Source organism: Malus sylvestris, chromosome 17 (assembly GCF_916048215.2).
Source record: "Malus sylvestris chromosome 17, drMalSylv7.2, whole genome shotgun sequence".
NCBI classification, from domain to species: Eukaryota; Viridiplantae; Streptophyta; class Magnoliopsida; order Rosales; family Rosaceae; genus Malus; species Malus sylvestris.
The window spans coordinates 6,369,253-6,386,838 of record NC_062276.1 but is presented as its reverse complement, the minus strand read 5'-3'; the positions used below and the strand labels follow the sequence as shown (position 1 = coordinate 6,386,838).

General features: G+C 36.4%; 1 protein-coding gene across 1 annotated transcript; it reads right to left on the bottom strand.

Moving 5' to 3' along the window:
* Positions 1 to 3,803: 3,803 nt before the first annotated feature.
* On the bottom strand, positions 3,804 to 7,111 carry LOC126610051 (cytokinin hydroxylase-like). Its single transcript, XM_050278016.1, has 5 exons — positions 6,756 to 7,111; positions 6,444 to 6,670; positions 5,998 to 6,242; positions 5,260 to 5,638; positions 3,804 to 4,444 (listed from the first exon to the last, which is right to left on the bottom strand). The coding sequence occupies exons 1-5, from the start codon at positions 7,033 to 7,035 to the stop codon at positions 4,019 to 4,021; spliced, it is 1,557 nt and encodes a 518-aa protein (XP_050133973.1). The 5' UTR covers positions 7,036 to 7,111; the 3' UTR covers positions 3,804 to 4,018.
* Between the last annotated feature and the right edge of the window lie 10,475 nt (positions 7,112 to 17,586).

Sequence of the window (17,586 nt, the reverse complement as noted above, 5' to 3'; positions counted from 1 at the left end):
CCCATATATATATTAGGGGTTTAAAGAACCTTTGCCAAATATGTGGAACAAAAAGGCTGAGTACGTAGTTGTAGTTGACACAATAGCTAGCGCGCGGTATCTCTATACTAGATCAAGATCCTCTCCTGAGCAAAGGATGAGGATCCTCCTGATCAAGCTCATTGGACCGTTGAAAATTTATCCAATGGCTACAAACATGGGCTTTCTAAAAGTTATAATAATTGTAGCCGTTGGATAAAATTTTAACGGCCCAATGGGCTTGATCAGAAGGATCCTCACCATTTGCTCAGGAGAGGATCCTGGTCCATCCCTCTATACTGAGCTCACCCTCCAATCATCCCCGTTCTTGGGATCTGTTGACCCTAAAAACTACCAAACCTACGTGGCGCGCAGACTGAATAATTAGTAAGCTAACTACGTCATTCGGTTGTATGTGGGGCGTTATACTAGTCGGCCGAGGAGTAAAATTTGTAGATGTTGCGTTGGGTGCGCGGCTGACTTCTCGATCTTGCGGTTGTGGCCAAGGAAGGAACATGCCTCAGCCTTCAGGTTCTAGAGCTTGAAGACAAAGTTACTAGTTCTGCGAAGTTCACAAATTGTCGGCGCCGGATTCGGTCATTGTGATTATATTCATAAGAGTATAAACACGCCGAATCAACACCAGAGTATAAGGACACAAGTATTTAAAACAAATATACGTCTTGATAGTGAAAGTGGTTCAGCCGTCAGTATGCCGAACTCTAAATCCTACTTACGAATAACCAATCATAAACGACTCGGCATTCAATGTGCCGAGTATAATAACTTGTAACACCTCGCTTTGCTGAGAAGGCTAACGAGATGACCTATGCCGATAAGGATTCAAAAATCCGTCTCGACCGAGACTTTGATAGGTAACCAGTCGGCCATGTCGCAGTGCTGTTTATCCAAACTGAAGATGCTCCACGGTCGGCTGATTCTATGGCAATAGTGTTGTTTATCCAAACTGAAGATGTTCGTCGGTTGCCTTCACAGTGCTGTTTATCCAAACTGAAGATGAGTCGGCGAAAAGAGGAAAACAAAAATCTCAAGGTTGTTGAGAGGTTTCGCGTAAAGCGAGAGAATGCGCAGGGCAATTTGTATGTTGAATTGGAGAGGCTTGTTTCGATGTCTTCCCTCCCTATTTATAGCAATCAACCTGTATTGAATCACAATCACTCCCGGATTAGAACTCATTATCATGATCCAACTTTATCTCGGCCAATCCTATTCCCACTAGGACTTTGAACATAACTCGTTGTCAGACCGTATTCAATCTCAGCATCATGATCCCTTCAAAACTCTTTCTCATAACAAGATTCGTCCACATTCCCAATTCCCGATAGGATATGGCCAACTTCGATCGCGCGGCCCATGGGTTGAATATCTCCCAATGACACCTGTACACGACTTCTGGGCCGAGAAAGAATTTGAACTCGGCCTATCCAACACTGGGCCGAGAAATATCTAAACTCGGTCCAAAACAATATTTTTGGGCCCAAACAGGGTCTTATGATTTAAACCTAGTCAATGAGATTACTTTTTTATTTAACCGAGCATCTATCTGATTTAATTTAAATCCTAATTTTACATTTATTTATTATTTGTATGACTTGTTCGCCTTTCCTAGTTATGTCTTTCTTTTCCAAATATGAAATTTTAATTTGAATCATACACAAAACTTTTAAACAAATAAATTAGCAACTGCGATGGACTATATAATTATTTAACTATGAGAATGATATCTACACAATTATTTAACATCTTTATCTACCTATACAAAAAAAAAAAAAAAAAACATGAGACAGTTGTGAATATTAAAAGTTACCCATATTGAGATGGTATGGGCACATTGTAAGGGAGTAATTGCATAACTATTGTGTTAGTGATATTTTCAACTTTGTTGTAAGAAGATGTCTAAAATTTGAATCTCTTATCCTCAAAACACAATCGAGTGACTTGAAATGAGCACTTGAATAAAAGTGAAACTGCTAAACCTTAGGTTTTCAAAGAATAAGTGTATCATGAAAAAAAAATTGAGAAAGCTATTTTGTTAGAAAATTATTCTTGTGGAAAAGGAATTCAGGTAAAGTCTAATTGATTTATGGATCGAATACAATGGTTCAAAACCTTTCGAGATTGGGGTGGAGAGCTTCGCTGTTTCTTAATGAAGTCGTATTAAAAAGTGTGGCATTGGAATTTTTCGAATGCAGTGTATTAGACAGTGACAGAGAAGAGAAATAAATAAATGGTAGTTGAAAGCAAAACAATGAGAAAAAAAATTTAGTGGGATGCGCAGAGAATCGGAGATTGGTGCAAGGAGATGATGGGGTAGCTGCCAAAGCACTCTTCATTTATATGAAGCCTCTAAAAGGAAGGTCCTGACCCTACCCCCCGGGGGGCGGGGGGCGGCGTCAAATACAAGTTGGATTATTTTAATTAATCTTGAAAGATAAGCACTTTGTTAAATCAATCTGATAGAATAAAAGGAATCAATTTATCATTCGATATAAGTTATATGGGCCATCAAAGCTAAAGAAGAGACTATGGGTGGGTACTTAAAACTGAAAACCGAAACCGAAACACGAACCAAATTAGACCGTATCGAACGGTTCAGTTAGGAAACGGTTTGGTTTCGGTTTTGGCTTTTGAAAACCTCACCGTAAATATTAATAAGCATTTAATTAAATGTTCATATTAAATGTCATGTTTTAATTGGTTGTTTGTTAGAGTCCATACATTTATTATGAACTCAACAACACTAGAATATTATCATTCATCACTTTCTTTCTCTTCTATATAATATCATCACTCATCAGTAAGGGTGGGCACTTGAATGCATTGTTCTACACTGGATATGTGATCAATGGGTGAATGTTCCACACAAAGGATGTTGAGAAATCAAAATTGCAAAGGAAATAATGCATAGCTTCTTCATAGAATTGAGGGTGCAACCGTGCAAGTCTGTTTGCTGGACAATTATAATGTATATCTGCCATGAGTCCATGACATTGGATCATTAATACATGTTATCTACTGCACATAGTATGCATGTAAAGTTGCAAACCGTTCCTTCATTTCTTCTTCCCAAGCCTTAAATTTTTGTGTGGCAATTGGTACCTAGCTAGTTAATAAGGTTGATTTGTGAGGACTTTTTACTGGTTTTTAATGAGGGGTTAGTTTCATTTTATATACGGATTTATGACATTTTGTAGCAGTTCAATTAGCTACTGCTTAAGTTTAATTTGTACCCTGTAGGAGCACTCTCTAAGATGTCTAGATTGGGAAATGCTTTATAATATATTCTAATCTTTCATTTCAAGTTCTGATTTATGATCTTACTAGAAACTACTTTTCTTCTAGATAAGTTTTCTTAAAAATAGTTCTTTGTTGATTGCATTCATGTAAAGCTTGAGATAACGAGCGTTTCGTATTTTAAATTGTATATTTTTTCTTAAAAATTGAACCAAAACCGTTTGAAACCGTACCAAACCAAACCAAACAGTTTGGTTTTGGCTTCAAAACTGCACCAAACCAAACCGCAAAAAATTTCGGTTTCACTCAAAATCGCACCGAACCGAACTGTGCCCACCTCTAGAAGAGACCCTGTTTAACTCATCAATCGCTTTGTGTGTGTTTCGATTGCAAGTTTTGACCTTTAAATAACTCTAGTATTGTAAATATGCACTTACATTGAAAATAAGCGTGAATGTAGTAAATTAACAATTTGATAATATAACATATATTCATCAAAGACGGCTTAATAAGATAACATATCATCAATATTAGGCTAAAAGTGACAATAATTATTGTGATTCATTTTTATTGACATTTACTCTTTTGTTAATCCGCTCAAACCCCACGCCAATCCCATTCTCTTCCCTATCTATAACCCAAGAAACAAAAATTACAAGGATAGAGTTGGCTAAAATTCCGTCTCAAGTTCCCTAGCTCCTCAAATGATAAACATATCATGCACACTAATCCCAAAATCAGTATGCTAATTTGGAGGGTCTATGGGGGTCAAGCATACTTGAACACCATACTTAGGTTTGATGGTGAGGACAATAACTGGAGCGTGACGATAATTAGGTGAAATAGTAAAGCTAAATCGCGAGATTAACATCGCTAATATGATCTTAGCTTCCATCATAGCGAAAGATTGACCAATACAATTTCTTGGACCGGTAGCAAACGGAATGAACCTCCCGGGTGTGAAGGACTTAGAAGCAAATCTTTCAGGGTTGAACTCATTTGCATCTTTACCCCATAACTCTTCACTGTGGTGAATAGCCAGCACTGGAATCCATATTGATAGCCCCTTTGGAATATGCAAGTCACCGAGTTTGATGTCCTCAAAAGCCATTCGAGGTAGAACAGTTGCTGGTGGATACAGCCTCAGTGATTCATTTATTACCATATTTAACTGCAACAAATCAAACAAAAATAATAATATATGTGACCAATAAGCTCAGACTAAAACTTTAGGAACATGGATCAGAAAAAACATATTAATTAAAGATATAATTAAAGGCATGACCTAGCTAGCTTGGCAAGGCTTATTAAAGTTTTGATGATTACTAGACATGCAAGGCACTGCCGCTGCCAAGCCTTTTGACTAATTTGACTGCCATTATCAGCTAAATCTCCTTTTAAAAAACTTCAATTTGGTGTTATGGTTTTTTTATAATTAGCCTTTTCATAATTAAGTAGAACCACAAAACTAAGATGGTGTGCCATGAACTATGGATAGGAGTAGATTATGGGTCCTCTCTTAGAATGAAAAGCCTATAGCAAGGGCTAGCTAGCTTCACTTTTGAGGCTTCTTTTAAAGTACCTCTTGCAGGAAGAAATGCAGTAAATTGTTTATACTACTAACTTACTTGGGTGTTAGTTTAGACACTTTATTTAATCGTTTGCATTCAAAATTGAATATTCTATCAGAAAGTGTAGTAATTAAATTGAAAAATTGTTAAAACTGTAGTCACTTAATTTAATACAAGCGAGTAAAATCCAAACTTAAGTTTACAGGTAGGTGTGGAGTTTTAGCCTTTAGGCTCATGCCAAAAAATCTATATTTGTTTAAGAATTTTGGAAGCATTGCTTAGTGGCTATAATATCTTGTCCCTTCTCACTACCTTAACTTTTTAGTAATTTCATGGCCTAAATACCACCATACCAAACCACCAAAACAACTAAAAGCTAACAATAATTAGAAAGCTATAAAGCAAGCTTGCATACCAAAGTGAGCTTAGAAAGTTGATCAACAGATGGAGTTCCACCATTGCATACTTGCTTCACCTCAGCCCTAACCTTTTCTTGCCAAGAGGGATTGCTGGCTAATAACATGACAGTCCAACTGAGTAAAAGAGCAGTTGTTTCATGTCCTGCAAAGAAGAATGTCTTGCATTCATCCATGATTAGCTGCAAGTTTAAGGTGAAACCATTCTCTCTTTTTTTCTGCATCTCATTGAGCAACATCCCCAGCAAATCATTTCCATAAGAACTACTCCGACCGATCTCAACGCAGTCCTTTCGGCTCTGGATTATCTCCATCAGCAGCTTCTCCACCTCCATTTTCAGAGATTTTATTTCTCTGTTGTATTTACTTGGGAAAAACCTGAAATCCAATTAAAAACTTCTGAATATGAAAGAAATTAGTTTGACCTACAAAAATAATTAGTACATATGTCATGGGTTTGAAGCCGATCAACAACTAACTCTTGAAAGTGATTGACAATTGACCAAGAACAAACTATAATAACTATTTATTGAAACAAACCAAATCAAATAAAATAAAAAAGACAAAAAAGAGAAGCTTATTGGAAAAACATGGAATCTGCCAAAGAAATTAAGAATAAGAAAACGCGACCACGTAAAAGAAATCTAATGGCTCTTTTTATTATTTATAAAACATAAACGAATTCAAATAAATATCCTCCCAAAAATGCACCTCAAATCCTTTTGTGTACTACTCACCGACTTCCGGGAAGGCACAAGTGCCTGCTTGCTTCGGCGCATAGTTGCTGCAGAACAGTGAGCAGTCGAAATATCTGCTTCCCCTTCTCGTAGCTGCTATCGAACTCGGTCCTCGAAATTATGTCGGCTGTGAGCCTTGTCATGTATTCTCCAATCTCAAACTCCTTTCTCCCTGAAATCTCTATCTCATTTTTCAGCGATAGGAGCATCTCTTTAGTGCATTCCACCATGTACCCCGCATAGCTCTAATCAAAATCGCAATTTTTAATTCATCACAATAATTCCAGTTAGGAAATTGTTATTAACACTGTAAAATAGTCTTTATGCACTTTCATATTCCTTTTTATTTATTTTTTTTGCCAGAGAGAATTCAATAATGACATTTTTGGAATGTTAATAACAGATACCATACATAACGGAAACATTAAGAATCATCATATTCATACCTTGAGTCTATCTCCTGTGAATGCCGGTGCAATGATATGGCGCTGATGGTACCAATCTTCGCCATTGGCCATCAGTAATCCGCGGCCGATGAAATGTTTGGAGCCTTGCTGTTGAAGCCATGACTTGCCGGAGATGGTGCTGTACTTGGACAAAAGCTCCTTGATCAATTCAGTCTCCGACAAGCACATCCGGGGTTCGATTCCATTCCAATATATAAATCTTTTTCCTAAAACCCAACTCAAATATCAGAAAAAGACACAAAAAATTATATAGTGATCGATGTGGTGATCAAATTGAAAGAATTTACGAACCATATTGTTTGGACCATGCGACATAATGGGGCAGGAGCCGGCCGACGATGTCGTGGTTGATCGTGTGCATGTCGTGAGAGGTCGATTTGGCGACAAGGGTGGCCATGTCCAAGATGTTGCCGTTGAGAGGGCGGGGTTTAGGGCCACGCACTCCTTGCTTTTCCATGATTTTCTTGATGCGTCTTGGGGTTAGGAAGTAGCATGAGAGAGTATCGTAAGCAACTCTTAGTAATAAGCTAAGAAATATGACCAGCAGAGTTGTTAGGAGCACCGCAGCCATGGTGGTGATCAAATAAAACTAGAAGTAGAAAAACAGAGGATTTTTTATCTTGCAAATTTCTGGCGTCTCACACTTAAATAAGAGAGATTGTGTGTGTAATGTGAAGTAGCGACCACCCCAATTTATATTGGCCAAGAGGAAGGCTTGTCAGCAATTAAAATTTTATTTTTGTCAAAGTCGGCAATTTTAAATTAGGACATATGTATAGTGCAACCCTTAACGTTTTAGAATTTATATAACCGATTTCATTTAATAAAATAAGGGTGTAATCAAACTAGGATTTGAGAGAAAAATCCTAATTGAGTCAATTAGGATTTTAATAGAAAGTTTTAAATCCATGCAAATCTAGGTGTAATAAATTGATATTTATAAAATCAATCCAAATCTAGGTGTAATAAATTAATATTTTAATAGATATTTATAAAATTAAAGATTTTGTATTTATTAGGTAGTGGATTTTGCAATATTTGAGAGCAAAATCTATATATAACTAAGACAAAAAGAAAATCCCACCTCACCCTAGGATTTCAAATCCATTATTCTCCTCTTCTCTCTCTTCCATAAGTAAAAGGGTTTTTAACATTAGTCCTTGAAAAAAAAACATTAGTCTTTGAAAAAGCTTGAATTTTTTTTTTAAATCTAGTTTTTGATTACATATTGATTTTAATCTTTTGAAGTGTAATTTTATTAAAATTCATATTCTATTTTTGTTATTTGATGTGTATTTTTATTTAATGTATCCACATTAAAATTGTAATTTTATTAATATGCACATTTTAGTTCTTCTAGTTATAAATAAATCTGAATAAGAAAACAATAAAAGAAATTAGTGACACATAAGAAAAATATGTAAATACATAAATGTACATAAATGACATATTAAATTGACTTCTTTATACTCAATTCATTTTTTGGAGAAATTTTTCATTGTAACGGGAACACAAGTGGTATACCACGTGTTTTAATAGAAATGGTGAGAAATTTTATTTTTTAAGTTATTAACTTTTAGCACACATATCCCACCATTTGTATAGTGACACACCCCGACCAAGATCAAGGCATGTTGGCCGTCAAGTGAAGGTGACGTAGCCATGTGCACAGTGCAGAAGCATTAAGGATAAGAAATATATGAATATTTAGAACCGAATCTACTAGAGTGCACTACTAAACAAGAAGTGATAGGAGTAAGATACAAAAGTAAGTACTCCTAATCAGAGCATAAAAAGTCTAGGTGTAGTCCAGTAGGACAAGTACTAATTATATAGTACCATAAGATGTCCTACAATTATTTTGATAAGTCAGAACCGCCGAAATCCTCAAGGCCATCGACAGCAAGCTTACCTAAAACCTGGAGGGGCACAAAACAGAAAGCGTGAGTGGGCAAAAACAAATGTTTTACAAAACCATTTCATTTATCAACATTTCTAACCCCTCGCTGTAAAACATGTATAATTTTTCCCAGAATCAGAATATAAGCATATACATAAATATATATGTAAATATATTAATTCAAATCATGCTTCACAATATCATATTCATATGTATGCCATGCCAAGATATAATAGAGTAAGCAATTTAGGTGAGAATAGTTTCATATAAATATAACGTGTTAGCCGGAACCCCTGTAGTAGTCTGTACGGCCGAATTCATAGCTCAAAAGTCAATCTAGCCAAAGTCACTACAATGACCTATACGGCATTATACTGCACAAGAGTCGGAACCAAATGAAAATGTATGTACAACAATAATGGGTGTAATATAATCATGCTCAATACCACTCACACATAATAGCTGGGCGATAAATCGCTAGTCACTTACAAGTCGGAACCACCTAAGATGGTCTATCGACAGGACTGTGCACCTAAATTGGATCCAATATGAGCATATGGTGCGGGATGTGACATAATAAACAGACATGTGCCATATCTCTAGCTAAATCACAATCACCCTAGGTGTTCTATGAGCTCAACATTATTCAATCACATATCGCACCATTGATAATTCACATAACCAAACATAACTCACCTGAGCTTACCTGAGCGTCCACAACACCACAATTATATATAATGCATCAAATATCAATTCATATACGAAATATAAATTCATATGCATGGCATTTAAGGCATACTTTCATTTAAACGCATATTTCTGGGAAAATATCAAGTATATAAATATATACTGAAAACCAAAAGCCCACTCACTGGTATGTCGAAGGGTCGTAGCCCCCGAGTCACCCTTGAACATGCTCGTCCTCGGGATAAGTCTCACCTATATGCGAATTAACTATAAAAACGTTATTTAAAGCTTATAGACAAAACTAGCTAATAACTTCGCATACAATGCTCAAATGGGGTGTTTGAATATACCAACGTGATCTACACAACTCCACGAACATCCCCATATTTTTAGAATAATTTTCCAACCATCCACGCGCCGGCCAAGGCATGGCAATACGTGTCTCACATGCGCGGGCACATGCCAGGCACGCTGACGGCGTCAGTTAACGCCGTCAGGAATATTCCATCAAATCCCCACATATACCGTTAGATTCTTAACGGCGTCAGCCAACACCGTTAGCATATTCCATCAAAACTGACGGAATATTCTCTGTCTTCCCGGCGAGTCGCTGGTCGCCGGTTTCTGGAAAACTAAATAAATTGTCCTAACTTCTTCATTTTTGCACCATTTTCAACATAATTGGTACCATTTTAAAGATCTCAACAAGACGAACAAAACCATACCTGCCCCAACCTCCAACTCGTCGGAAACTCGCCGGAAAAAGCCTTGATAATTCCGGCTAAATTTGAAACTCTTCGTTCTCATGATTCTGACGTCCAATTTCTTTAAACGAAGTACTCCGAGCTTCGTAAGGACCTCCTTAAGCTCCCTATGAGCTTGAAATTCCCTAAAACAATCATATTTACGTCCACATGAACAATGCTAAATTTCTGGGTTACGGGTTCTAGGGTTTTTCGAAGCATTCACGTCCAAACAAAGGTACCAATGAACTCAGGAGTTTACAATAAGCAAGAATCTTACCTTTAAAACTTCGATCTGTGCCTGAAATGGAGAGTTCGAAGGCTGTCCGTACAGTTTGTATGAAAGTTGTAGGAAATCCGAGAGAATGAGAAAGAGAAGTCCACGGGAGAGAGGGAGATTGTGCGTGTGTGTGGTCCATGTGGGTCACCAACCCAAAACCAAAGAAAATGACATCCAAGTACCAAAATATGTCACACACACATACACTACAATTTCAACGTCTAAGGATAAAACCGTCTTTTCACGTCCTCGAGAATAAAATAATACATATCTTCGGGACGGGTTGTGACATATAGTGACACGTGGTGTACCACCCCGTGTGTCGGTCACACTAAAAAATATCTCCATTCTTTGATGAATTGCTGAAAACGAGAAAAAGTTCATTAAACTTCAAGATCTAATAAATCAAATAATTTACAATGCCTTCACCGAAATATCTGCACCTAAATATTTGTACTGAAATATATTATAATGAACTTAAATGCCTATACCAAAATATTATTTTTTATACATTAAATTAAAATACATTCCCTAAATCAAACAACCAAAGCCAATTCACAATGTGGCCGCCAATCACAGTGTGGGTGTCCCCTTGGGGACTGGGGACGTCTGTACCAAAATATATGTATCGAAATTTATGTACCAAATGTTTGTACCAAAATGCAAGTACCGAATGATATTATATTAAATATACATATATATATATATATATATATATATATATATATATATATATCAATACCAAAATGTATGTATCAAAATGTATTTACTCCCTAAATGTTTATATCGATGGATATACCCAAATATATTAAATGAATTAATGTATTTAAATGAAGAACACAAATTGTATCAGAATGTGTTATTATAATAAAAATGAGTTACTCATTTATTTTTATAAAGAAGAGGCAAAAGATGGTGGCTTGCAAGTTGAATAGAAGAGGCTCCGCAGGTTGAAGGAGAAGGATGGTGGCAACATTTTTTTGGTTGTAAATAATCTAGTCTATAGTTGGGAGAAAATCTGGTTTAGCGTGAGCATTTTGGGTTAGGAAGAAAAATCTGGGTAAAATATTTTTTTTCTTCTGTGAAGGACCATGGAGATTGGGATTACTGGGGAGAATTGGGCAAAGATTTTCATTAATTTTTTTCAAGTTTTTTATTTTATTTTTAATCTTATTTTCTATTTAAAAAGTAATTTTTTTAAATGACAAGAAATTCTCTTAAAATCCATTCAAATATTTAATCAAAGTCTATAAGAATCCTTCAAAATCCATTCGAAAGTTGTAAGGATTTTATAATTTTATCAAATCTATCACTTTACAAAGTCTTTTAAAATTCTTCAAAATCATCATTCGACTGCACCCAAGTCTTTGTTGTGGTTGTTGTCACATTCCCGGCCAGGCCCCTACCACATCCCGGGCCCGACTCCACCGTAGCACAATATTGTCCACTTTGGGCCCTGACCACGCCCTCACGGTTTTGTTTCTAGGAACTCACACGATAACTTCTCAGTGGGTCACCCATCATGGGATTGCTCTCGCGCAAACTCGCTTAATTTCGGAGATCCGATGGAACCCAAAGCCAGTGAGCTCCCAAAAGGCTTCATGCTAGGTAGAGATGAGAATATACATATAAGGCTTACATGATCCTCATCCCTGGGTGATGTGGGATCTTACAATCCACCCCCCTTGGGGACCGACGTCCTCGTTGGTACACTTCTGGCCAGGGAGTTACTCATTTATTTTTATAAAGAAGAGGCAAAAGATGGTGGCTTGCAAGTTGAATAGAAGAGGCTCCGCAGGTTGAAGGAGAATGATGGTGGCAACATTTTTTTGGTTGTAAATAATCTAGTCTATAGTTGGGAGAAAATCTGGTTTAGCGTGAACATTTTGGGTTAGGAAGAAAAATCTGGGTAAAATATTTTTTTTCTTCTGTGAAGGACCATGGAGATTGGGATTACTGGGGAGAATTGGGCAAAGTTTTTCATTAATTTTTTTCAAGTTTTTTATTTTATTTTTAATCTTATTTTCTATTTAAAAAGTAATTTTTTTAAATGACAAGAAATTCTCTTAAAATCCATTCAAATATTTAATCAAAGTCTATAAGAATCCTTCAAAATCCATTCGAAAGTTGTAAGGATTTTATAATTTTATCAAATCTATCACTTTAAAAAGTCTTTTAAAATTCTTCAAAATCATCATTCGACTGCACCCAAGTCTTTGTTGTGGTTGTTGTCACATTCTCGGCCAGGCCCCTACCACATCCCGGGCTCGACTCCACCGTAGCACAATATTGTCCACTTTGGGCCCTGACCACGCCCTCACGGTTTTGTTTCTAGGAACTCACACGATAACTTCTCAGTGGGTCACCCATCATGGAATTGCTCTCGCGCAAACTCGCTTAATTTCGGAGATCCGATGGAACCCAAAGCCAGTGAGCTCCCAAAAGGCTTCATGCTAGGTAGAGATGAGAATATACATATAAGGCTTACATGATCCTCATTCCTGGGCGATGTGGGATCTTACAATCCACCCCCCTTGGGGACCGACATCCTCGTTGGTACACTTCTGGCCAGGGAGTTACTCATTTATTTTTATAAAGAAGAGGCAAAAGATGGTGGCTTGCAAGTTGAATAGAAGAGGCTCCGCAGGTTGAAGGAGAATGATGGTGGCAACATTTTTTTGGTTGTAAATAATCTAGTCTATAGTTGGGAGAAAATCTGGTTTAGCGTGAGCATTTTGGGTTAGGAAGAAAAATCTGGGTAAAATATTTTTTTTCTTCTGTGAAGGATCATGGAGATTGGGATTACTGGGGAGAATAGGGCAAAGTTTTTCATTAATTTTTTTCAAGTTTTTTATTTTATTTTTAATCTTATTTTCTATTTAAAAAGTAATTTTTTTAAATGACAAGAAATTCTCTTAAAATCCATTCAAATATTTAATCAAAGTCTATAAGAATCCTTCAAAATCCATTCGAAAGTTGTAAGGATTTTATAATTTTATCAAATCTATCACTTTAAAAAGTCTTTTAAAATTCTTCAAAATCATCATTCGATTGCACCCAAGTCTTTGTTGTCACATTCCCGACCAGGCCCCTACCACATCCCGGGCCCGACTCCACCGTAACACAATATTGTCCACTTTGGGCCCTGACCACGCCCTCACGGTTTTGTTTCTGGGAACTCACACGATAACTTCTCAGTGGGTCACCCATCATGGGATTGCTCTCGCGCAAACTCGCTTAATTTCGGAGATCCGATGGAACCCAAAGCCAGTGAGCTCCCAAAAGGCTTCATGCTAGGTAGAGATGAGAATATACATATAAGGCTTACATGATCCTCATCCCTGGGCGATGTGGGATCTTACAATCCACCCCCCTTGGGGACCAACGTCCTCGTTGGCACACTTCTGGCCAGGGATTGGCTCTAATACCAAATTGTCACATCCCGACCCGGGCCCCACAACATCCCGGGCTCGACTCCACCGTAGCACGATATTATTCGCTTTGGGCCCCAACCACTTTCTCACGGTTTTGTTTCTGGGAAACTTCTCAATGGGTCACCCATCATGGGATTGCTCCCGCGCGAACTAGCTTAACTTCGAAGTTCTGATGGAACCTAAAGCCAATGAGCTCCCAAAAGGCCTCGTGCTAGGTAGAGATGAGAATATACATATAAGGTTTACATGATTTTCACCCCTGAACAATGTGGGATCTTACAGTCGTTCTATATATATTAATAAATAAACGTACACATAAAATAAGAAGGAAATTGGGTGAAATATTCTTTGGTTGGGAGGGGTACAGGGCAATTGTAGTGCTTACATTTTCATTTTTAACCATATGTGTGTTAAAATCGAATCCTTAATTTTACTGAAAAGTGGAAAGTGGAATTTGTTTGGGATTCAATATTAACGGCAGGGAAGAACGTGCATGGCAATTGTCAAACATATATGTGAGGGGATGAGTTTAACCATTGTATTATGGATAATGTTATAGAGACTAAAATATAAATGTATTTTTGCTTACCATCATAATTATGGTGTATATGCTCATGAGGCACCTAATTATTTGTCATATGTCATTTCACCTAACTATAGTTAACTTTCACATGAAATGTTACTTTTTCAATTTTGAAAAAAGTTAACCAAGATTAAGTGAAATGACAATGATTAGGTGTATGGTAAGCATATACCAAAGTTTAAGGTGGTGAGCAAAAATGCTCCCTAAAAATTTTAAACCAAACTTGCAAACCAAATAATGTGTTACCAATATAAATAAACACGTTAGTCAACAACTAATTAATTTGTCACACTTCTCTCTCTCAGTCTCTCTCTCTCTCTCTACTTTTCCCACTTCTCTTCCTTCTTCTTCAATCTCAGATGCTTGAGCTTGAATTCATTACTGCTAACATACGTCACCCCATTTGTGTTGTTCATGCGTTAGGCTTGAAAATTAGCGATATGTGGGGGCGTGTGAGAATGTGAGGACAAAGTTTCACATCGGTGAGAGACCAAACCATGCAAGAACTTATAAGAGGTTGGACTACTTCCCATATTTTCAATTAATTTTACGGTGAAACCTTAACTTTCTTTCGTTTGACAACAATATTCAGCAGTTTCAATCAGTTTCTGCATTTTTATAATCGTGCATGTGGACCTATAGTTCTCTGCCGTCATGATCAGCCAAAGTATTCTTGTTTGCGTTTTTCATATATCTTTCATGTATTAACTAAGATGTTTATACATTTTTTTTATTAAATCAAATTACTCAGAAACACACGTTTACCATGCATCTAAAACATGTGTTAAATAGAACTTAACTTAGACAATGATAAACATATTCTAAAGATCTAAAAATCTCTTAATGATCAACCTCTATATTTATATATATTACATAGCTAAGGTTTATGCACAACATCCATAAAAAGTTAGATGAATTCGCAATGATGACAAGATACAAGTAAAAACACAAATTTCATTTCACATAATTTATCATGTGATTTTTTTTTAATCACTCAGTCTAATACATCGAGTTTTGATGCAATATTACATTAACATTTGGTTTTAGTATTTCCTAATGATAACTTAATCTAAAAATATATGTGAAATCCATGTGTGACTTGGGGTTTTGGGCCATTGCGTTCCTCAGTTGACTACTTTGACTTGGTCGACCTTTTGAGTCAATTTTAATTCCAAAGGTGATTACCAAAAGAATAAGTAAAATTAAAAAAATAAATCCAAAGGAGATGCTCTTGACTTTTTGTGTCAGTGTGATGTGGAATTTATCATCCGCTGCATGTCAAAAAAACAAGAACAAGTTGTCAGGTGGGATCAAAGTTAAAGTCATCGAATGAGGTCTAATTATTTGTTAATCTTTGCTTAAAACGCACGATTAATCGAATTCATGGTGCAGGATTATATCTCTCCTGCAACTTGTGAGACAACTTTTACATAAATATATGCGTACGTAAAGCTTTTGTATATGCAGGTAGATCAGATCAAGGGCGGAGCCAAGGACAAGGCTCTCCTAAGCTATAGTATAGGGAGAGTTTGATTCTTCAAGCTTAAAAATATTAATTTTTGGGTTAGTTTGTGATTTTTAATTGTCATATTCCACTTAATAAATAATTTTTTTATTAGTACGGCTGTTTTTAAGAATAATAAGAGTTAATAGATGTTAAATAAACTCATCACTTTAACCAATATTATATTTAGTAGTAATAAATTAAAACTTCCATACCACAAATGGTTCCTTGTTTTATTCACTTGAAAGCTTTGAAGGCTAGAAACCTAGAAAACATAGCATAAAATTCTTGCTTTAAATTACTACATTCAAGTTTTTACTATTATATAACTTTTTTTTTTTTTTTGGGAACCTCGGCGGCACGAGGGAATTTTATTGATAAGAAAAAAAAAGTTACACCTAGACAGGGGGGGACATAAACTTAGCCCCTCATAGAACAAGAGAAAAGAAATACAAGGGGGGGACATGCACCTTACCCCTTTTGAGAAAGGAAATACCGGAAAAAGAAGGGGGACATAGACCGTACCCCTCTTGGAAAAGAAAATACAAGGAAAAGATTAGGCGGACATAAGCCCAAACCCCTCTATAAACCTTAAAAGGTAATAACCTACAAGACAAACTGCAAAACAAAAGGGAATCCAAAAAGGTTAGGAAAAGAAAGGAGAACACACATCAAGAAGAGGAGACAAACCTGTAGGTTGGCATGCCCAAGAAATCTAAGTGCAGAGGAGATTATATAACTTTATGTAGGCAACATAGGATTAAATATTTGATTTTGTAGTAATAATTTTAGTTTAGCCCACCCACCGAATAATTTCTGGCTACGCCACATGAATTTCATCCCATTGCGTTGCATGCTTTACAGCAATTAATAACATTATCGATTATTTGCCTAGTGCAGTGCTTCTTAATTCCTTATTGGGTTGCACATGCCCTTCCACCATCTTACACAGCAGCTTTCTTCTCAGACTCTGCTCTCGCAGATGGTGAGGCTGCTGGTGGAAAATAATTCGAAAGGTGGTTACGGATACTGCATTATTAAATACAGAACCGGTGCAGTTAACAATACAGATATATAATCGATACATCGTTATGAGATATTGTCGATACTTTAACCTCACGATCACAAAAATATTGATATATGACTAATTATACGAATTACACATCAGATATTTTTGGTTCTTGTTTGTGATTGTTTGACACTCTCCAGTCGTTAGTAAATATGAATATCACACATTCACATCACAATCAACATAATTAAGGATTCAGATTGATAGTCTAAATCACATTCATTCAGTTATGCAATTGTATGTCTCACTCTATAATGTACATGCGTAGCACAAACAGTGTAGATTGATGATGGGATGAAGCAAGGTTCTAAAAGACGCTAGAAGCCAGTCAGGCGGTTGGCTGGAGCCTAAATTCTAGGCGGCAAGAAGGGGTCTAGGCAGATTTAATTAAATTTATTTATATCGTATAAATAAGTGCTTATATTATTTAATTGTATTGAGAAACATAAATTGCAAAATAAAATGAAATGTAGATTAAATTATTAGAAAATATTGGAAACAAGTATATAATGAGTGTTCATCAAAGTATTCGACAAGTCTCTTACAATTTATTGAACAAAATTAAAATGCAAAAGGAAAATTATCTATTTTCTGTCTAAGTGATATTCCCAACCTAGGCGGGTGACTAGGCAAGTCTAGGCGGGTTAAACGGATACCTAAGGAGGTCTAGGCACCATTTCTTAATTTTCAAATGCTTATATATTAATCAAGATGGTGGCTAGCTTCCTAGCACGGCACTAGTTTTAGAACAGTGAGATGAAGTATGAACAGTAAGTAAAGCTCGATTAGCAGCCACTACTGTAAGTATTCGATCAGCTTTGATGGTTGACATACACAACGAATCTTCTAATCTGTTTAGCTATCTCCCCGATACCCAACTGGGGCTCAGGGAACTGGGAACCCAGCCGAATGTAAACAAGTT